This window comes from Paramacrobiotus metropolitanus, unplaced genomic scaffold, assembly GCF_019649055.1.
Source record: "Paramacrobiotus metropolitanus isolate TYO unplaced genomic scaffold, Prichtersi_v1.0 Parri_scaffold0000028, whole genome shotgun sequence".
Lineage (NCBI taxonomy): Eukaryota > Metazoa > Tardigrada > Eutardigrada > Parachela > Macrobiotidae > Paramacrobiotus > Paramacrobiotus metropolitanus.
This window is the reverse complement of record NW_026570248.1, coordinates 753,856-775,521: the sequence shown is the minus strand read 5'-3', so window position 1 is coordinate 775,521 and position 21,666 is coordinate 753,856. Positions and strand designations below refer to the sequence as shown.

At 41.7% G+C, this 21,666-nt stretch overlaps 4 protein-coding genes across 12 annotated transcripts; 2 read left to right on the top strand and 2 right to left on the bottom strand.

The window, feature by feature from the left end:
* Positions 1-284: 284 nt before the first annotated feature.
* On the top strand, positions 285-2,673 carry LOC129588178 (protein artemis-like). The gene is made up of 7 exons (XM_055482306.1): positions 285-553; positions 681-732; positions 922-1,015; positions 1,249-1,665; positions 1,739-1,843; positions 1,907-2,146; positions 2,313-2,673. The coding sequence occupies exons 1-7, from the start codon at positions 445-447 to the stop codon at positions 2,514-2,516; spliced, it is 1,221 nt and encodes a 406-aa protein (XP_055338281.1). The 5' UTR covers positions 285-444; the 3' UTR covers positions 2,517-2,673.
* On the bottom strand, positions 2,552-6,493 carry LOC129588174 (inner nuclear membrane protein Man1-like). Its single transcript, XM_055482296.1, is given in 11 exon segments — positions 2,552-3,045; positions 3,157-3,356; positions 3,663-3,743; positions 3,960-4,226; positions 4,314-4,415; positions 4,485-4,627; positions 4,700-4,847; positions 4,922-5,062; positions 5,124-5,229; positions 5,231-5,712; positions 5,801-6,493. Coding segments are annotated over 11 exon segments (2,250 nt in total). The 5' UTR covers positions 6,201-6,493; the 3' UTR covers positions 2,552-2,865.
* Positions 6,494-6,550: 57 nt separating this feature from the next.
* LOC129588175 (FYVE, RhoGEF and PH domain-containing protein 6-like) lies at positions 6,551-10,952 on the top strand. 8 transcript variants are annotated; one of them, XM_055482302.1, is made up of 11 exons: positions 6,551-7,050; positions 7,169-8,006; positions 8,543-8,565; positions 8,707-8,748; positions 8,824-8,931; positions 8,994-9,149; positions 9,361-9,499; positions 9,576-9,772; positions 9,842-9,925; positions 10,123-10,317; positions 10,381-10,952. In XM_055482302.1, exons 2-11 carry the CDS (start codon positions 7,220-7,222, stop codon positions 10,633-10,635), a joined length of 1,986 nt encoding a protein of 661 aa, XP_055338277.1. In that variant the 5' UTR covers positions 6,551-7,050; positions 7,169-7,219; the 3' UTR covers positions 10,636-10,952. The 8 variants fall into 8 exon arrangements, 7 of the variants coding, with proteins under 7 accessions (XP_055338277.1, XP_055338278.1, XP_055338274.1 ...); XM_055482299.1 differs by having other exon boundaries at positions 6,555-6,796; positions 6,916-7,050; positions 8,543-8,748; positions 10,381-10,940; XM_055482300.1 differs by having other exon boundaries at positions 6,555-6,815; positions 6,916-7,050; positions 8,543-8,748; positions 10,381-10,940.
* Positions 10,953-10,962: 10 nt separating this feature from the next.
* LOC129588176 (RNA polymerase II elongation factor ELL-like) lies at positions 10,963-20,607 on the bottom strand. Of its 2 annotated transcripts, none has more exons than XM_055482304.1 (5): positions 20,109-20,607; positions 17,158-17,199; positions 13,712-13,932; positions 12,561-13,643; positions 10,963-12,355 (listed from the first exon to the last, which is right to left on the bottom strand). In XM_055482304.1, the coding sequence occupies exons 1-5, from the start codon at positions 20,244-20,246 to the stop codon at positions 12,031-12,033; spliced, it is 1,809 nt and encodes a 602-aa protein (XP_055338279.1). In that variant the 5' UTR covers positions 20,247-20,607; the 3' UTR covers positions 10,963-12,030. The 2 variants fall into 2 exon arrangements, with proteins under 2 accessions (XP_055338279.1, XP_055338280.1); XM_055482305.1 differs by lacking the exon at positions 20,109-20,607 and adding an exon at positions 17,460-18,219.
* Between the last annotated feature and the right edge of the window lie 1,059 nt (positions 20,608-21,666).

Sequence of the window (21,666 nt, the reverse complement as noted above, 5' to 3'; positions counted from 1 at the left end):
TGGATCTGGCGGGCAACGGGATAATCACAAATTTTCACAATCGTTCTTTTGATTGGTATATAAAAATTAATATTATAATACGGTATTACTTTTAATTTTCATACATATAATTCTGTAGACGTTAATTTTGCGAAAGAGCAACGTCTCTGGCAGAAATCAAACTGGTAAACCGTAAATCAACGTTAAAACAATTCGGTGACTGCAAAAAAAACCCGACCGTTATGAACCAACCGGTTTCGGCGCGTTCGAAGCTTTACGAGTCAGTGCTACAGTAGTGGAGCGCGGAGCCTACTAAAAATTTTATTTTCCTATTTTATTTTATTTGCTTGGCGCATCTGTTTTGTTTGCCCATATAACTGATATGAGATGGGACTGGGAGAAATCATCTGCTGCAGCAGTTTGCCTTTGGTTTACGTACTAACTGGCTGCGGTTGTTAATTTATTATGGACGCTTTTGATGGTTTTGTAAAAGAGTACACTGGAATTTCGGTCGATAAATTTGTGGAACGAAACTTTCGATCGGTGGCTTTCTTCTTATCCCATTGTCACCTGGGTACGTCAGCTCTCAACTGTGAGCCTGTGGCACGAGGATACGAATAGGGTTTTCGCAAATTGCGAGATTCTCTTCCCTGCAGCTGCACGTTTACTGTTACTTAAGCTTTTATCACCGTGTTTTTCAGACCATATGGCAGGACTCGCGACGGAATCCTTCGAAAATTTTCTTAAAAGAAGGTATTTTCTAATAATTTTCAAGTGACTAAGTCACTAATACTTATTGTATCAATCATTCCTCATTCGAAGTTAATTCTAAAACTTTGGTTTTAATTTTCGTAAATCGTAATGAGAGGAGACAGTAAATTTTCTGCTGTTTACAGCTCATATATGTGCACTTTGTGCAGCTTAATAAATTTTGCGTTGCAGCGCCAATGTTAGTATTTATTGCTCAGAAGTTACAGCGGAACTGCTTCGATCTAACAGTAGACTTGCACCTTCCCGGACTGTGTTATCACGACTGGTGAGTTTTCATTCGTCATGTCGATTTCGGTAGTATTTCGAGACTTCGTTATGTCGATTTAGTAAACGGCGAATCCGTGGGTAACTTTGGACTCTAAATTCTAATCGTCCAATGCATTACTCAGTGCATAAACAACCATACAAAATTTAATTATTTGTTCGTAGTTTTCGTTTATTTAACCAGCATTCGGCAGTTTAAGATTTCCGATTCCCCAGGTTTAAGTTTTCTTCCAGATTTCCCTACCGGAATATTTTCCATCGAACATAAATATTTTAAATGGCGACAAAAAAGGAACCGTCTCCGTTACCTTAATACCGGCTGGGCACTGTCTGGGATCTGTGATGTTTCTGTTCGATGGCGATAAAGGAAAAGTATTATACACTGGAGATTTCCGCTATTACGCTGATCAGATTGAGAAGTGCGAGGTGTTATTGAGTCTGTCTGGCACGTTAACTGCGCTATACCTGGATACGACGTTTTGCGATCCCTACAGTCGCACGTTTCCCAAACGGGAACAATGTATCCGTGGTGCTGTTCGGCAAATTAAAGAATGGACGTTGAATACAAATGCTGTGATTTGTTTGGATTGTCGTATGGAATACGGTTATGAACCATTCTTCGTAGCTTTGCACCAAGAGTTGGGCGAAAAGGTTAGAATAATTCGAAATCCTGAATACATAGTAAAACCACTGAAACGGGGCTCATTGCAAAACCTTTTTTTAGATCCACGTTTCGTCGAAAAAATATTCCCTGTACAGAGGTTTGCCAGAAATTCTGGACGCTTTGACCCTTGATGGGGATAGTACGCGTCTGCATCTATGTGCACCGGTAACAACTGAGAAAATAGTACTGTCTTATAGAATTGTGTGATCTCAGGTTTTCATATTTTAGGGTAAATGTATTAGGACTCAAAGGAAAACTGACCGTGAATTATGCACAATCAAACTCTGTGCACAGACGTTTGTCGTTCGCAAGCGTTGCGGACAGCTGTACATTGCCAACAGCAGGCTTTCCTATAGTTATTGCTACTCCATGCACAGCTCTCTCGACGAAATACAAAAATTTGTGGATTTCCTTAAACCCGACAGCATAGTTCCCTGCGCTGTTCCACACAGTGCCACTGTGCACACGGTGCGTGTCCTTAAATTGAAGTCGCGAACAGACTGGATTTTTTAGGTGCCAGTGTTCCGGCATTTTGTATGACTACCAGTGACACGATTATCTACATATGTTATTTTGATATTAATACGAGTATTATTCCAGTTTGTTTAACTGATGGGGTACATTGTTTTTACAGATACTAGGGTATTTAAAAACTTCCGACATAACGGAGGCGGAACCAGTCAACATACCCAAGATCCCATTTCAAGGACCGACTTTCTCATTAAATGATGGTTCCAAAAATGCAGATATTGAAAGAAAAGATTGCATCGAAGAGGAAATGCTGAGTTTCGAAGACGAAGTTGTTTTACCGCGAAGAAAGAGGATGAAAAATTCATGACATTACCTAATTGTTTTTTTTTCACTTGTCAGAGGTTTCTTCTATTGTTGGTTGTTACTGCTTTAATGTGACACATGTTTATCATAAGATTTTGAACACTTAACAAGCTTTTCGAGAGCATAAACATGAAAAATCGGTTCACGCTTTACAACTGTTTAAAATGCATAATTACACAGGAAAAAAAACGTCGACCATGAACAGAAAATTCGGGATAAATACTGGAGACGCAGTAAACCCAACATAGCAAAAAAGCCTAAAAACTACAAAACCTATGCAATCATACGGCAAACTGATGGCTAAGGGCGTTAATCCGGAAAAGCTTTAATCCGATCCGGAAATTTTATGCTTGCTATTTCGTGCGCACTTGCAAGGGCGAATGTTTATGAATGGCATCCGGAAAACGCTGATGATAGCGCTCCAGTTTGAGAAATTTAACGGAAACCAGATTTCCATCAAAATACTGGTGCTGCAAAGCCATGTAAGCGCTTCGGGCGTCTTCGTTGCTGCCTAATTTTACGTAGACAACACCCTGCAAAAAAAACCATGAAAGGTTTACAAGCAAAATAATATTTAAAACTGCAAAGCAACAGTCAATTAAGGAACTGAAATACAGCTTTTCTAATGATCCTAGATCTCTCACCTCTTCCGATGCCGGTTCCACGCGGACATCCAGCACTCGGGCAACACCATGGCATTTCTCAAGCACGGCATCCTCAATATCATGTACCCACGAGCGGTCAGCCTGATTTTCCGTTTTCCCGTTAAACATTCCCCGAACTTTCAAACATGAAGTCGCACCCAACAGCTGCTCTGGTAACGGCTGACGCACACTCAAAGTTGCTATAAACCAGGTCGTGACCAATTCATGAAAATATCACTCCTTATTTTAAACATTTCAAGCATAACAACGATACTAAAAAAGAGCATGAAACAGAAACAACGATGCACAAAAATTTACACGATTTACGATGCAAAAAATTAATACACCACAATCATAACCTTATTATTATGGTTATAGATTCACTCACTGTTACAAAAGTAAGTATGCGTTTTCGATGGCTTCGAGTTGTAGGACAAAGTTCATAAGGCCATACTTCGACTGTTTGAAGTCAGTATGTATAGAGCACTTTCATGTCTACCACTCACCTCCGCCACTCCAAATACGAGCCTTCACGTTGGACAAATTCAGTCCCGCAGAATCTGAATTTGTCCGGCTGTTAGGAGCATCTGCAACATTAGGTTGCTTTCAGTGAAATTATTCAACATTTCACAAGAAAGTAACCACGCCATAACTTTTCAGTGAAAGTTTTTTTCAATGTTGGCGGTAGAAACACTTTTGTTCTAATACCTCGATCACGCTAACTTTACATACAGAGTACAATGTACATGAAAGCCGCAAGCTGGTCAGTATATTTGTGCATGCAGTTGCTTTCTTCTGTTTACCAGGCTCAGTTGAATCGGGTTGAGGGATTGGCATCTGATCATGCAGCCAAGTCCATACATCGAATTCCTCCCCATTAATGGCCTGCACTTCCTGTTTAAGGCGCGATTCGTTGTTGTGGATATACTTCACCGCTTCATCGAAAACCGTAAGGAGCTTAGCCCGATCTCTGCCGTGTGGGACCAGAATCTCTCGAATATGAGAAATGGCAATGTAGGGTTTAGAACGGGGGTCCTTCAAAGACTGCTCATAATTCTTCTGAACCAGGCCTAGAAGTAATTTTTATAAAACAATGAAATCAGAATGAAAAATTCCTGATGCCAATTGTGGGTCATCATGGCACTGGCACAACTTACAGACTATTTTGTTCACCATATCGAAAACGAACTCCTGATGTCGAACTCGCCGCTGCCAATAGTTTCTGGCCAGTATCCCAAGTGCAACAACCAAGCCGATACCTTAAAAGGTAAATGTAGGAATGTCAACTACTCGACCGCGGTTATTTTTTTGTAACTGAGAATACTTACCCAGGGCCAGCAAGAAGACTCTGAACAGCACGCTTGCTACAGCCTCCTTCAAGCGGCAAAAAAAATCCTTAGCAGCGTATTCGCTTTCGAGATACTTGACATCAGGAACAGCTAACGCGGGATTGCCAGTAGTATCCATTGCCCTTAAAAAAATCTCAATAGATCGATACAGCATCACGCCGCACGCGTATCCAACATGTTAAAATTATGTTTACTTTATTCCCCAGTGTGGATTAGCAACGATTAAATCAATGGCGTTTCCAAAATCGACAGCCTGGACGTTTGGAACATGGTTCAAACTAAAAGCTTTTGCTTCCTGAGATCCCATTCCCATTTTTTCATTGTCATTGCAAACTGCATCTCCTGTAAAAACGACCAAAGGATTCCTCACTTAAACCAGTTTGACAACTTACAAAACCACTGGATGTAAAACAGACCTTTAATCTGGGCAAGCTCTTTCTGTAACGCAGACGCAATGTTCAAAGCCGCCAGTATTTCTTGCCCATTATAAAGTTTTCCATCGATGCGTGCCGGAATCAAGCCAGCGTCGTAATCACTCTTTTGATACAAAGTATCCGCTACCAAATCAAAGATAAAAATCATTGTCAGTCGCAAGAAAACGGATTGAGTGCGAATTACCTTCGGATCGTCCTTCCAACTGATAGCGCACAATGCGACTGTCGAGATCAGTAGAGCCCCATTTCATCCGAGCATACAGCACCGCAACAACGACGAAGAAAGCGAGGGGTCAAGAGAATAATAACCAGCGAAATTGACCGTGACATCCACACGTTGTCTTCCAATCGGCTGCGTCCGACAAACTGCAACGGTCGCGGACGAGGTGGACTGTGGTGCGTAAAGCGTTGCTCCTTGCTGGCCATCGGCGTCAAATGAATGGGATCGCGTCGGTGGTCGAGACTGTCACGGGATCCGGAGATGGACCCTTCTGCCCTCTCGAAGGCCTCCAGGGGAAGACGCCCCAGTGGACGACGCATTCGCACTCCATCATCCCGAATCGGCGTAACAGCCCCAAAAGAATCCTCCAGGTTGTGAATGCTACGCTTATCCGTTGGTGTGCTCGTCTTTGGACCTTTTCCCGGCATCGTAAACCAACGCCCAAACCCGGATGAGAAACGGCTGGGCGATGTGGAACCACCCGACGAGTCAGTGGCTGAGATGGAATTACTCCAGCTCTGTCCGTTTAGACTACCACGAACCGAAGTTCCACCTAAAAATTTAAGATATAATTACACCTACATTAAAAAAAATGATTACAACATCCAGAAACTTTCGATGTTTCCTCAGTAACAACTAACCCGAAGTGCTTGTCTGTGGGCGCACGACCCGCTCAACCACTACATCATCTTCTTCGTCAGAACTGAATGCCGCGCCGGACCGTCCTGCTTTCTTTGGAGAAGATGAATGATGCAAAGGGCGGGCAGCTGGAGCACTGGGGGATGATAGCGGTGTGCGAGCGACTGCGGGGCCTGCGATAGTGGAAGACCCGACAGTCTGGCGACTGCGCAACGGACTGCTAGACCGGAGCGGACTGCCGCGCTTTCCCGCAGAGCCAGAAGCTCCCATCAATTTTGCCAGACGTTTTTTCAGTGTTGATCGCGTACCGTCCGTAATCGGGGGCACATCTTGGCCAAATTGCTTCAGCTGATCGCGAAGTTCCTCGTCAGACATGCCAGCTGCAAGCTGCGCCGTTGCCATTTTTACACTTTTGTTAGTCCTTCTACACAATACGCACTAAAATCAGCGGTCTTTGAATTACTACAAAAAAAAGTAAAAGTCAGTATTCATAAGACAACATTAGTACCTAAGGATTCAAGCCGCACTGCAAAAAAATAATGTGTTCCAATGTACCATCAGTGACTGCGTAATAAAATCACAAAATGCGTTTTAAACTTGAAAGTTAAAACGCATACAAACTGCAGCATACGGATCATGCTCTACGTCACAAAGAGACATCGCGCATGCGTGCGTTCCAGCTTCCAGCGCATTTGCACTGCGCCGTCCGCTGAGTCCAGACATCCAGAGCCTGAAGAATTCTATGACTCACCAGTCAGTAGTGCTCTTCTCTATCCAGGAATAGAAAAACCCTTTGAATTTGGTACAGTAGTATTTTTTATTTTTTGCCTGTTTTAATCGGATGGCTACCGATTAAAGCAAAACGAGATTAGATAGTGACCCGCGGAAGTTAAACTGTAAACAGTTCCTGTCAGATCAGGACAGCAGCTCAAACTCAGTCTGTTATCATATGACTCATTGCCGTGCCCTCGTTAACAATAGGAACGTGGCCGTCAAAAGTAATGTGGTTATTCTGTAGTAAGTAACTGTAAGTACAATGCTGCAAGTGTAATCAGTTTTTTTTTGTTTCGAGACGACAAACGATTGAACGCTTCTAAACCAGAGTTTCGGATTTTAGAAAATGTTTCGACAACTGTTTAATGCGATAATCCGTGGAACGAAATCTCAGTGAATGTTGTCACTTCAACTTGTGATATCATAGTTAATCCCGTGCCTAAATTCTTCGCGATTCCTGGATGACTCGATTGGACGGGTTAGTTTACTTACATGGTTAACTTGTTGATATTTTTAAACGACTGATGCGATGCAGTCGGCTATCCTTAAGCGTTTGTTTCGCCATGCACTTCTCTTCTCAGTGTGTTGAATTTCAGCTTCAACCGTGATGTTGTTTTTATCCTCGAATAATTTTCTTCGAAATCAAAATGGCCAAGAAACCCGTGCCACCTCCAAAACCGAACCTGTTTTCCCCGCGAAAATCATCATCGTCGAATCTCGACGACTTGACTAAAAAAGCGCACTCCATTGAAATTTCCAGCCCCTTCGCGACATTCAACGAACAAGAGCCGCAGTTTTTCTTTCCTATCTCGCGGCCACTCCATCATGTGAAAACGCACCAATCCGTCGCGGCGAAAGGAGTTATCGAGCCGCTGAAAGAGATTTCTTCGGAGCGGCGAACTAGTCTTCCCGAACCCACAAAAAAACACCACTCCAAGCCTGTTGTCACAGCCAAAGAGGAAAAGGCTCCATTACGCAACATCTCATCCAGCACGGAAACATGTCAGCGTGTGGAAAGTGGAACAGTAGCGGAAGCTAAACGCAGATTGCTGGGTTGCGCAAGTGCCAACACTAACGCGACAACGGCGCTGATAACGAGTAACGACGCTGCGCAGTGTGCGCATGACCAGCCCCGCTCAGGAATGCCAGTCAGAATCAGAAGCCGTACGGCGTGCAGCAATCAGCGCTTATCAGATGTTTTGAGTGCGTGTAGCAGTACGATTCAGGTCGAACTCGACAAGGAAGGCGATACTGCTGGCGATGATAAGGAGAGCGATCTGAATGCGTCGCCAGCTGAAGCTGAGTTGTCATCGCGGCTGTCAAAGCGAGCAACTGGTTTTGTGGGGAAAATGGTGGCTGAACTCGAAACGGGAGCTCGTGAGGAATTTGCCAGCAGTGCATCGCATTCCGCGTCGGTTTCTTCGGATGCTAAAGGTACGCTGCTGTTGTACGATTGCTAATTAGACTCTAGTGCACTGCTTTTTTTCGAGTGGCTGTAAGTAGTTATGATTGCTGTTTTTAGAATTACAAAATGAATTAGAAGTGTCTACAGTACTGACTCGTAGTTAACTTGATTCCGATATTCGTGTATGATTGATATTGTTCCCATGATTGCTTTCTGAAAAGGAAAAGCTAACCTGGTAAAGATCGTTTGAAATGTTGAAATCGAAAATGAATTCGGCCTACGTCTTATATTTCATAAGAATTTTGTTTCTTAACTAATTTACTATTGTTGAGCTGTATACTCTCACAAGTTACCTATTGCTGTGCAGCACGAAGATTTTGCTCGTTTAATCTTATACTAGGGTCTTTTCCGTGGCGTTTTCTCTGTGGATCTGAATGCGTACATCGTTATAATTTTTTCTAGCGTTTTAAAATGTCTTTGTTTTGCATTCTTTGACTGTTATAATCTTTTACTGCTTCCTCACGATTTCTGTGGTATGATTCGACATATGTTTGTTTACTTTCAGGCGAAATGTCAAGAAATTCTCTGGTAAGCGAAGATGAGTCATTTTCCGACAGTGAAAAATCGGATACCATGCAGAAGGTGGAAAATGCCTGTGCAAGTGCCTCATCTGCGAAAGATCTGAATACTGCTACGGAAATGGTCTCAACGGAACGGGATTATTTGCAGAGTCTTAAGTTGATACTTCGAGAATTTCCGGCTGCAGTTCAGGTGATTTTTTTGACCGTTTTTTAAACCCTGTGCTCAAATTTGTGCTGAATCAGAATAATCAAAATGGTTTTAAAGGGCTCAATTCCCGCTGATGAAATCTCAATGTTGCTGAAGGACCTTCCTCAGTTGGAAGAATTTAGCGAAGAGCTTCTCAAAGATTTACAGGAACATTTGGATAATTATGTAAATTCGAGAACATGAACATTAGAACAAGATCATTTTGCTGATTATGTCTCCATTTACAGGAACAGTCGAGATGCATTGCTTCTGTATTCACCAAAAAGGGCTCGTTTCTTTTAGTTTATGTCACTTACATTAGAGATTATCAAAAGATGATTGATACATTTCATGCTCTGAAGAGACGGTATCCCAGTTTTGCGGAAAAAGTGTCCAAATTTGAGGTGCGTGCCCCCGTTGTTTGTTTGATTTTGACGCATGCCTTTATTTCTTTGGTGAAAAAGTCGCTGTTTCGAGATTTCTTTCTGTAGGATATTGATGAATTGCGTAAAACACCAGTTGTAAAGAGACTGTGTGCATAAATATGTCTGTGGTACAGCTTCTTTGGCCTAAGTTTACCTTTCTTCTGTTCTTTCAAGTTGGTGTGATGTTTAGCAATCCCCTTCATGCAAAATGCTGCCATTGGATACATTTTTCCTCAAGCCGGTGCAACGGCTACCGCGATATCCATTGCTGTTGGGGACATATCTGAGTGCACTGGACGAGGCACATCCTGATCGAGAAAACGCTAAACGTGCGTTGGAGCAGTGTTATAATGCATATTTTAATAAAACGCGAGTTATTTAAAATTATTTTTATGATTTGATCAGGTGCATTGGATCTCGTGTCTGATATTACTGGCAAAGCCAACATCAGCCTGGCGGAAATTGAAAAAGCTTCGCGCTTATTGTGGTATCAGGCAAGAAGTGCGGGCTACATATTTCTCAAGCCCAATCGAAATTTCATCAAAGACGGGACACTGAAAAAATTATCGAGGAAGTATATCGAAGAGCGAACTGTTTTACTTGTAAGAGAATTAAAATCTTGAATCTTTGTTTGCATTGTTATTTAGTTAGTATTTTCTGTGTCTTTTTAGTGCTCGGATGCTGTTATCTGCGGAGAATTTGACTCATTCAGCAAATTCACCGTCAATGCGGAATATCCTATAAACGAAATTAAGGTGCGATATATTCATACACTTTTATGGCTATTTTTGTGCGACCATACGAGGACAGTACTGTATATTTCAGTTTTTGCGAGGGTAATGCGGAAGGGCTGTTACCGACCACGAGCAGCCTTCGAGTGATTTACGTTTCGCTTCATTTCTTTGGGACTGTTAATACTGAACAGTTTTCGAAGTTTTGTTTGCTCTTGAAGGTAGACATTCTGGACGAGAATTACTTTGATCGAGATCTGGAATTTGGCATCTACTCCAAAGTTGTTTCGACGAAATCCTCAGCATTTCAAGCCGCATCCATCGAAGAGCGGAATGCGTGGATGAATGCGTTACGGCGTGCCATAGAAGAGAGGCAGAAACTGGGAATTCGTAGCTCACACAGCAGTCAGGAATTAGTACGTTTTAGTTATTCATGTGTCGTTTGGAGTGATGTAATTCTTATTTTACGTCTGTATTAGAAAATGGCATATGCTCCGATTTGGATTCCGGATTATCGTGTGCGTGCGTGCCAGCTGTGTAAAAAACCTTTTGGACTGTTCCGGCGCTATCATCACTGCCGTAGTTGCGGCTACGCCGTGTGTAGTGGATGTTCGCCGCATGAACTGGAAATCGATTACAAGGATCGCCGACCCAAACGTGTTTGTTCGAAATGCTTCCAGACAGCTAGTACTAAAGATGATGAGCGCGTACTATTGACCGACGAGCCGTCATAGTGCACAGCTGTACGGCACGACTAAGATTTTTTCAGCCCAGTGAATTTGCTGTGATACAAGTTATTTTTCAGTTTGAAAAATACCTTTTGAAAATTTCGAAACGTATGGTTTTCCGTGTGACGTATATAAATGCTCAAGTCATATCCTTTCGACGAGGTCCGAATGTTTATGTTCAGAATTAATATACATGTACTAATGTAATGTGCATACAAAGTACCCTCATACGATTGTTAATTGTACCTCTAGTCAAGTTGAAACATTCACTGCGGCCGATTTGCCATCAGGTGAAGTAGCCGAGGTTGTTCATACCGCACGCGCGTCGGATCATTTGATGCAATCTGACCAGCATTTATTTTTTTCCAACCAAATTCCCAATATAAAACGCAACAAATATACATAAAATTGTCAAAATAGCGAATCTTTGCCGATGCTTAACAGCGATTTGAAATGATATTAGGGATCACATTTGAACCTGGATGTGTTTTGCACAAACTGGCGCTACGAACAGCTAAAAGCTTTGCAATTATCAAATTAGAGCATTAAGTCAAAAACAGAATGAACAAACATCACGCAATCCTTGTCCTGAATTTTTAAAGCTTCCTAATTTCTTTTTAAAATTTAAAAGCCTCCACTAATATGAACCTCGGTACGAGTGATTCATATTGTAGGCCTGGCATTCACAGATTCATCACTGAAGGAGATTTGACGGTGGATTTTTTCGTACCGTAGCCGAGAAACTATGGCAGTGTTTCGTTCAATGCGAAATCCCCTTCAAAACGCCGACAGAAACCATGCATTCCACTGTTCCGTTGCATACAGAAACATGCACTCTTTCAACATTAAAGCGGGGACGCCAGCAGCGCATGCTAAATCACCTCCTGAAATAGCGAAATCCAGACAAACGGATAACGGGGAAATTAAAAGTATAAGGTGACTTGCAATCATGAGCTTTAATTTTGCAGTAGGACTGTCCGAGGCAAACAATCAGTCACAAATACCAAATTGCGGCAATTGTCCCACATTCATGGCATACTGGCAATTCCATCAAACAGAAACCCTTCAAACAAACAGCATCGCTGCTACCGAATCCAGTTCAGTATCAAACTAATCGATGACTCCTGTCGCTCTGTCATGCGATTCCAATCAAACTCATTAAAATTTAAAAATCTGGAAGCACTCTTTTGAATAATATCTGGCAGATAAATACAAGTGGACAGTGTCCTCCTCTGAATCCCAGAGAATAACACTTAGTCAGCACCCGTTCAAGGACTCGATCAGCCGGATAACAGTTTGGACACAGCGCAAGCATGACAGGAAAAGACAATGGTAAGTAAGGCCACTAAACAACTTTTCCATATCCAGCGGAATGGCCAAAAATATCACGCGTCAATGAAATTATGCTTTTGCTTGCGTAACGTCATAAGTTTTGATGCGTTGCTTGATAATGGACAGTTTTGTACTCAAAAACTGCCATCTTCTGCGCTTTTTCTTGTAGTCTTCGTCAGCTTTGAGGCGAGTATAATCGTCCTGAATAGTCCGGCAAATTGTTCGGTACTCGGCGGTGCCCTTCTTAGCACTGCGCAAGGTAATTTCCAAATCAGAAAATCGTCCGCTGATGCGGGCCATTTGCTCATGCAGTTCTTTGTATTCATTGTAGATAGCATAGAAATCCTTTTTGTATGACCGACGCTGTTCTGGAGACTTCACTTCACCGTATCGACTAAAATGGAAAACACATGACGTTAATGCTAGGCTTGCTATTCTACCAAAACTTCTGGCACCTGCTGCGCAAAATAACCTTAACTAATAAGACTTAATCTTGTTACATTATAGAGTGAAATTACAAGTGTAAAAACCAGAGGGATTTCAGTAACCTATTTTACGATTAACAATAAAACTGCAACCGAGCAGACTTTTCAACTTACACTTCCATGGACTGTTGCAGCGTATCACCGCCATCAACGTCCATCGCACTACTTTGATCCTCTTGAGATCCAAACAAATCATCCGACGTCTTCTTAATTTTGTCCGTATTGCGATTACCGATTTCTTTCAGTTTCGTATGATCCGGTGGACTGGGCGTTGAACAAGTGCTGGAACTGCTAGGAGGCGGCGAAATCGCTTCATCATTAGGATGCGCCAAGAAAGCTTTTGCAACGTCCCGTGGCAACCGGTCGTTAGATTTGCTTTTTGGCAGACTTCCCGCACTGGCGCCATTCTCTTTCACCGCTTTACCGGAAGCAGACGATGCACTCAAGTTACTCGACGACATAGATAAATTCAATCCGGTCGTTTTTGTCACATTTTTCTCCATCACAGACGATTCAGTGGAAGCTGCGGCAGCAGGCGCCGCTGATACTGGACGATTATTTTCCATCATAGATAATCTTCGCTGCACGGCCAACACATCCGACGGGTTGTACAGTGGCCACTTTGGGTCCACCTGCTCCACTAAAACCCAAGATAAAATGTCATATTTTCCATCCTTAAAATTAGCCACTTCTCCAGCAATGCTGTCCAGCAACCCACGTTCTTCCTCACGAAATCCCCCAAATTTTTGCAGTTTCTGAAGCAGATCACCGCGCGACATGGGCTTTAAAGCCAATGCATGGATAACGCGCTCCTTAAGTGGCCGTACAGAAACTGTCTGCGGTGCTGGGGAGCGAGCGGATGGCAGGGGCGATGTGGAAAGATTCGAGGGAGATGCCGTGTTGTTCAGTGAGGTCGATGAGCCCACTCGGGAAGGCTGCGAGAGGGAGAGTACCGGATTGGATACGGGGGATGATGACGCAGCAAAAGCCGGCTTATGGGGATAGGCCGTGGCGGGTTTGATCACAGGCTGAGAGGCAGAGAGCTTCTTGGTGCTGGCACCAAAGAGTGGCGGCTGACCGGGCGACACGTCGGGACGTGGTTTCTTCGAGGGACTAAAAGCGGGCTCACCAGCGCGCTTTACTTTCACTCGATTACCCATGTTCGGACCATTGCGCGTGCTCTCAATCTCTTTGGCACTACAACAAACATCGCAACACGTCAACCACGGGCACCCAGTGTTGTAAATATACAACAGCGTGCACACCATTGTCTTTTGCTCTCTTCATCTGCCTGTGTCATCTTCTGCTTCGTGGCACTGAAAGAATCCTCGGTGGCGTGGATATTGATGCGTTGTTTAATATCACCCAAATGCTCGATTTCCCCTTTACGCACTTTCTGGATGCATTCAAAACTCCCTTTGGGCACATCGCTGGGGATGTCGGCGATAGCGAAGTTGAAGACATCACCAGACGGCAGCTGAATGCACTACAACAGTAACGCCTTGGTTACGCAAATTTTCAATCAAAGCTTGATGTAAAAAAGCTACCGCAACGCTCATGTCTGCCGACGTAAGCATAAACAGGTAAAGACAAACGAACAAGCTTGCTGCTCCTCTCTAAAGTCTTGTGTAATTGAATGATAATACCGTTCAACGTATTTTATGTTACGTACATGATACAGCAATAATCACGCGTGTACTAGTTAGTATATGGTCAGCAATCACAAGATGCACGATACGTGATACTCTGTTTTAACTCACGAGGGTTTTTCTCTGGGTAGTACGGAAAGATCAAATTAACCAGTCCCATAACAACTGTACGATGCATAACATCCCATAACAACTGTAGACAAGTTCAAACAAAGCGATGCAGTAAATTGTCAACATCCTGCTGTCTATATTTCCGGCTGGCATCATGCCGTAAAGATAATACATACTGCTAACTACGACTACGAGTCAGCCGATAAGGCCATCTAAATCGCACTCATCATGTTACGTCGAAGTCAAAATGCAAACGATTTACGCGAATGCCTATGATTTCCAGTAGAAATCACTTAATTCACCGAAGCACCATATTTCCAGTATTGTTTTCACGAATCAAGTTTTGTTGTGAAATCAAAGTCGCTGATCTAGTACAGTAACACTTTCTTTTTTTCCCTCAAAGACAGTGGCATGATCATAAAGTTAAGACCAGTTCCAACCCATAGAAAGTGAACAAAAAGCTACCCACTTCTTCCAGAGATCAACGAGGAAATTCAAGTTCCATACCGCTGCCGTAGCTAGCTGTAGCACTACTGGTACGTACTCATGATTAATTAAATTCTGCCTCCATAATGAAATACTGCATAATACCATGATTACAGCACGATAACGAAAGATGCCAAATCAACTTTAGCTGCTTAACCCATGCCACAATGCATTATAATCAGTCGAGCTGATCACGACACAAAAAACAACAGCCCGAGGCTCTGTGCGCATATAATCGAACATTCAAAAACGGTATGGCTTCCAGGCATCACATATAAATCCACTTTACCAATTTATCTACGTAACAAAAATGGAAACGTGCGCCATTAAACAATTTTGCAAATTTGACACTGCAAACATCATACAAAATATAATGGTAAGCTGTAGCATATTCATTTCATGTTACTCATATTTTCACAAACTATGTGTAAACCAAGAAAACAATTACTGTAAGATAGCTTACAACGGTTGCTCGCCTGGTGCTTAATGCCGTATTAGCTACAGCTAAATCTTCCAGAACAGCCGGACCAGCATTCGTCAAAAATGCTGGCGTCGTCTAAAATTTGCACTTGATAATATAATTTCGATTCTTGTATAATTTTCGTTCATTCTAAATAATAAGTAAGTACGATTTCCCGTAGGGATACGTCTGTATGTGACAAAAGCGAAAACACTAGTCGTTTGGAAAAATGTCGTTTGCTTATAATTACCTTATTACCTACTTCTTACTGCGAGTGTGCAAACGAAACCCTTCATCAACAGAAAAAAAAAATTCGCAAATTTTTTCAAAAGTTCATCAAAAACCGAAATTTATTTGAGGTTCCGTTGTGCCAGCGCGAGTCATAACAATCTGAAGCGAATATGGATATACCAAAATTATTTCCGCTTTCCGAGTATAAACAGTACTCGTGCATATTTATGTATTTTTGGGTTCCGTACACGACGATTCTTTGTACCCGGAAAGTTCCGGCCGCGCCCACTGTAGCAGCACGCAAAACAGTACTAACTTATCCAGTTTTCCGGTTGATTCTCCGGTTGTGTTGATTCTTTAAGTAATCAACAATGAATTCACCGCCTGCCAGCGCTGTTATTCTACCACGCTTCCAGTAACACCATCTCGCAAGCAAACACAAGTTTCGCTGAAAAATGTATAGCTTACTACAGCTATCGCTACTACTAAAAGCTGTTTTTTTCAAGACGCTGTTATTTACTTCGTCAATTTGTATCGCCGTAGAACTAATAACCATACACCTACAGTAAGTACGTCCATTGACTAGCACATCAGCACTACCGTTTCAAAATAACTGATGACAAGACTTATGAAAATCAGCTGCTGTAAACCCGTTCCTCAATTTAAACTGTTTTTTTTTCGATCCAAGAGAGGGTGGCATTACATTAAATGGCCGTGACTATGGCGACTAGCCGACTTGTGTCACTTCGGCCAGTCTAAACAACCATCTCCATCAAACAGTGACCGCTGTCGCTTACCATGCGTTCATGAACATTACAGCATCCAAATCCTGCAGTTGCTCTTTGGCTCTTGTGTGCATGCGGAGATTGCAGACAGTCAGACTTTCAGCACACTAAATATTCAGTTTGTCTAATGGACATTTCGGCCCCAACACGGCCCAGGTCTAGGTAAAATGTTAAACTGCCGAGAGAAAAAACAGGTAAACGAGCGAACCGGCTGGGTCAGATATCGCGCACATACACAGAGAAAAAGCGCTCTAATTCCATTTTCGTTTGCTACGATAGAACCTCGAGCTTGTTGCTTGCTCTTTCAGGTCGATTACACAAATTCTCCCCATCGTACCAAGACGAGTTCGTAGGCCATCATTATTTGAAACCTGTAGTAAACCCATCTGACATCTTGATCTTGCTAACCTCATTAACAGTTACGATAATTCTTCAAATGTCTCTCTCTCTCAGGCGGAGAATGTACATTGTACAAATATTAAGAACTAGTGGCAGTCTGTACAGTGGACGCTATGACATCGACCAATAATCCACACGAAGTCTCAATGTACGGCAAAACTGTCAGTCTAGACGCCTACTTTAATACCGCGAAAAACAACGATTTCGCTGTGCTAATGAGAAAAAAAATAGTTTCCAATTGTCTGTACCGACATTCTACAAACCAGCATTCGTAATGCGCAGTTTGTTAAAACGGAGAACTCCAGTTATGTTTCCATAAATGGTAATCAACTACTTTCGCCGTTATAAACGCTATATTTGCTGGGTTGTTTTTATCGAATGAAGTATTTTGGCGACAAGAAATATCGCAGACGCCACACTCACATACGACACGGGAACAATATAATTATTGAGTACTAGTACACCAACATACAAATTCACCTATTAGAGTGCAAAACTATACGTATTTTTATGAACGTAAACAGGAGAACTCGTACTGTTTACTTTTAGAGTGTGTTAACGTGTACTGTAATTTAGTGTTTACGGCTTACCCCTTCTTTTTCGGCGATCCTGATACTGGCTTGATTTCGGTCCTGAAACACAGATAAATGTCGTCATTTCTCAGTCACATTTGACTTATCTTTCTACAGTAGATCGACCATTCCATTAGTCCAAGTGAACGATATTTGGATTACAATATAGTCACTTCCTATCACGGTCTGATCAGAAAACCACCACGTGATTAGCTCATAATCGCAATTAGTAAAAACTGGTACAGGTGCAGTAAAATTAACCGCACATTTGTTCAATAAAGCGGCCACGGATTAAATCGATTGCGAATTAGGTCCACTACCTTGCTGCTGCTCAAATCCTCGAAAGCTTTAAAGGCAGAATCGGTCAATTTAACAAAAACGATACGTTTCTGGGCAGCAATTCCATTTTTCATGCGATATGAGGATGGCTCCAAAATGGCCATAATCACTCCAATACCAATTAAACGCGTATCACACAAAGATTGAGAAAAGCTGTGTTACGTAACCGAGCTCTACAGATGTTTGAAAAAGAATAAATTATACATGCAAACAACTGGAAAGCGTCTGTGCACTTTAACACAGCTACCTGCTCGAGGAAAATAACCGAAGCAATACTCAACTGCAATAGCGAAATCTAGCCAAGCAAATCAGCTGCGCTCGCAATACACAACCAAGGCTCTTCAATCTGCTACGCGCGACGCACAGACTGGGCTGATAACTTGATAGCAACCAACCAACAGGTACCACTGCAAATACAAGGCGTTTCCATCGCAAGTTACGTCAGCAATCATACTCTAATACGCTTGTACATAATAAAATTTCCGCCGGAAAAAGCATAAATTCACCGAAATACACACATTCTACTTAACCCATGCGCTAAATATCTGGAGTGAGGGGAATCAATCCTAATGGACTTATATCAGCCGTAATACGTGACGCAGCAAGACCGGTCCATAAAAAACCACTACTGTCGCTTCGCCTGGTAGCCTAGTTCGATCTTCAACTTCTTTTTGGGTAATAAACCTCAATAAACTGCATGTCTATATCATTTTTTGGTGGTGGCGTATCTTCTTCAGAATTCACAGTACTCATTAACGGCAACATAAAAAAATTGATACAAAACCTCTAAAAAAGCGCAAGTTCATCTCATTAAAAAATATTGTTCTCAAGATTGTAAATCAATATGACATGGTACAAGTCCAACCATACTTGCAAATAAGCCAGTTCTAACTACAATCAGGGAAATAACGTTATCCCGAAAAGTTCTATCAGGATTGACTTGTCTGTAAAACATTTTTTATCACTCAGTGTATGTATTATGTAGTATTGTTGAGCTGATTTCGAGAAACGCTTGCGTTGGAAGTTATAGGAAATTAGGAATCGCATTATCAAAAAGGCTATGTAGCCTAAAGTATACTGCATACCTACCAATAAGTTGTCCAATTAGCTGTTCCACCTGATTGTCCATCTGGAGAATACTAGTTACTATGTACATTTTAGTACAATATGTAGTCTTTATATACTACCAAATCAGGCAACATGGCGAACCGGCAACGACAATCCGCACTGTGAGACATAAAATTTAGACCAAACAAACTGCAGAACGTAAATTATAATAATCGGCGACACTGCTATTTTGCCCTTTGAGTCCAAACTAATTGTAAATTATTCTCCTAAAACGCCCAAAACCATCTACTAATTTAGAGCAGAAGGACTAGCGATTTACAGTAAATGCAATAACCTATCATTCGTACAACACATAAAATCAGTAAATGCACTTAAACAACTTTCGCGCATTCACTATTCACTATTACAAAACCACAGAGAAAACTAAAAATACCGCGCTAAATTCGGTAACTTGCAACAAGGTTTTTTTCAAAGTCCGCTACACATTTTAAGTTACGTTCGTACTAGGACTATTCTTGTTCATATCTTTTGATCCAAGAACAGATAGCCAGCCATTAGGGACTTTTGAATCTGACCATCTAACACTTTACTCCACAAAAATCCCATGACACCGATTCTAGATTCTCACATTGTTAGAAAAACTATTCACCTAAATATTATTCAGCATGCTGCATCTATCTCATTACAGTCTGATTTCAAACCATAGAATACAATGTAGGGTATTTTCCGACTTGGATATAATTCCAGTGATTTGCGAATACCGTGATCAATATTCGTTTCTTTTAGTTAGTTTAAAAACACTGGAATTTGCAAATCAAGGACGCTTGAAGCCGGCGTTACCTATCCATAGTAAGAAATACTAGTTTTTCATAAGCATTCAACGAATTATTTGCCATCTAAAAGCAAAGTCAACGACTTCCACCAGGAACATTAAAGCGACATCAATATGCGCTTAAACGAAATTTCACAAATCACACTTCCGCACGACTGCAGCGTTAATAGCACGACTGTCACAGTATGGTAGGTGAATATTATTGTCATCTGGTGCTGTATGAAAATATTTACCGTCTTCTATCACTGATATAGACTTTATCGAGGTATAGTTGAAGTAAAACAGGAACTCTATGCAATTCAGATTACTACCATATGGTACGACTAGGTACGCAATGATGCATATTAGCACTGTAAGTGATAGTCAGTACAAACAAGCGATAGAGATCAACCGCGACCCGTAAAAGGATTGTATTCGGGCACTCAGCTGCAAACGTGTCGCCCGATGATTGCCAATTTGCCATCATTATCAACCACACAATCCCTAATTTCCAAAAAAACTGGCAACAATAACAAGATACCAACATTACGTGGATTCACCTCACAAACGTCAAAATTTGTCAATATAAGATATCCTTAACGATTTATAAAAACCCGAAAACGACAAAGTCAATCGATACCTATTGACCCGCTAGATACGCTTCTATTTACTATAATTTTATCGTAAGAATATTATCATTCAAAGACCGCGGGGTAGAATTTCAAGAGGATAGAAAAGTATGGTACTTTACCTTCTTGAGTTGAGCATGATATTCTTCAATACTCTTCAATGCCGAATCTGTGAGCTTAACGAAAATGAGACGCTTGGATGGATTCACGGATGCCTCTCCATGTCTGACCGTGTACGTGCTGCTGTCCAGGCTGGCCATTTCAGGTCGTGACAGTGCGATTTTTCCCAAACCAGTTTCTGGGATGGCGAATTGGCGACTTGGATTGAAGAAATTACAAACAGACAATCAAGAGTGGGTCCTTTATCGCAAACACTTAAATTTAATACAACAGATGCACCCCATAAACACCCGCGACTATCGTCAGTGTACAAATCGTAATCGACCCTCAGAACGGTAAGAACTCATGTGGGAACTAGGAAGTCTTTCCCGATATTACGATTTCAGCTTTGTGGAGGCATGAACATCTGCTGATTCAAATCATACGCTTCTTTACACTGAACTATTCACAGCAGTCGAATTTTACCCAAAGCACAAAGTCATCTGCGTTGGCAAGCACCAAATTTCCACTGACAAATAACATGGAGCAAAATACGAAGCAGATACTGCTGGCATGCAAACAGGGAAATAGTAGATACGGTCGTACACTACGCCACTGGTACGGCTACGAATCGCGCCTATTTTCACACCTGATATAGTTACCGCATTTCCGGTCATTTAATAATTTTGCCTATAAATTTTTAATCATAAATGCTTAATTTCGGGAATGATAACAAATATTCAGAATAGACCTTGCAAGGAACCAAAACTTAATTTTTGAACTAGAATCAAAGGATAAGTCATAGAGTATGCAGCGCAGCAGTACTGTACTATTTCCTTACAAAGTAAATCCATTAAATTAATGGGATACGCCCGAAAATGTAGAAAATGAAACCGTATTAATAACTGGGCTTTGCAGTAATAGCGAATTAATTTGTTGAATGCGAATGCGCTTGAATTCTGTGGGAGAAAGCCCACGAATTATTTGTGTAGGAGAGGCTCCGCACATAGTGGCATCGTATGACGCAACTAACTAAGAAGGGCCAGCGTCATCCTGAATTTTTGATAGCGGCGGTTTACGTACATTGCACGCTCAGTGTCAACATCTCGTACGGGATCAAACTGGGTGTTTCCAGCTGGGATTTGTGTTGTTGTGTCTCTCCAGACTCATCCGGGGAAATTACCTTTATTTTTTAATTATAACAGAAAATTTCCTACCTAACAGACCACTACAAATTTGTGACCTTGTAACTGCGACAGGAAGAACCTTTTATCGTGGCAGCATCGCATAACACCTCCACTATACATACACTTTTATCTTTTAATTTTTAAGGACTTAATATAATTTAGTAATGCTATCCCCGAATAGTAAGGAATTGTTCATTGAGTGGTTGCAGCCTTGTATTATGCTGAATCCGTAAAAAAGGCACAGCATTATTCCGGTTGATGGATGTTCCGGTAGAAGGTCATATGCGTAATCACGGTAAGTATTACTCGAAATATTACATTCAATTGCACCTGACCACATGGTATATCCTTCTTTTGAAATTCAGCGTCATGTACCAACTTCCGGTTCGTATGA

Coding starts and splice junctions, on each gene's coding strand:
- LOC129588176 (XM_055482304.1), bottom strand. CDS start 20,246: ATGGCCAGCCTGGACAGCAGCACGTACACGGTCAGACATGGAGAGGCA. Junction 13,933..17,157: donor GGATCGCCGAAAAAGAAGGG/GTAAGCCGTAAA, acceptor TTACTGTTGTAG/TGCATTCAGCTGCCGTCTGG. Junction 13,644..13,711: donor GAAGAGAGCAAAAGACAATG/GTGTGCACGCTG, acceptor TGTTTGTTGTAG/TGCCAAAGAGATTGAGAGCA.
- LOC129588175 (XM_055482301.1), top strand. CDS start 7,220: ATGGCCAAGAAACCCGTGCCACCTCCAAAACCGAACCTGTTTTCCCCG. Junction 8,007..8,542: donor GGTTTCTTCGGATGCTAAAG/GTACGCTGCTGT, acceptor GTTTACTTTCAG/GCGAAATGTCAAGAAATTCT. Junction 9,926..10,122: donor ATCCTATAAACGAAATTAAG/GTGCGATATATT, acceptor TTGCTCTTGAAG/GTAGACATTCTGGACGAGAA.
- LOC129588178 (XM_055482306.1), top strand. CDS start 445: ATGGACGCTTTTGATGGTTTTGTAAAAGAGTACACTGGAATTTCGGTC. Junction 554..680: donor CTTATCCCATTGTCACCTGG/GTACGTCAGCTC, acceptor CGTGTTTTTCAG/ACCATATGGCAGGACTCGCG. Junction 2,147..2,312: donor ACAGTGCCACTGTGCACACG/GTGCGTGTCCTT, acceptor TTGTTTTTACAG/ATACTAGGGTATTTAAAAAC.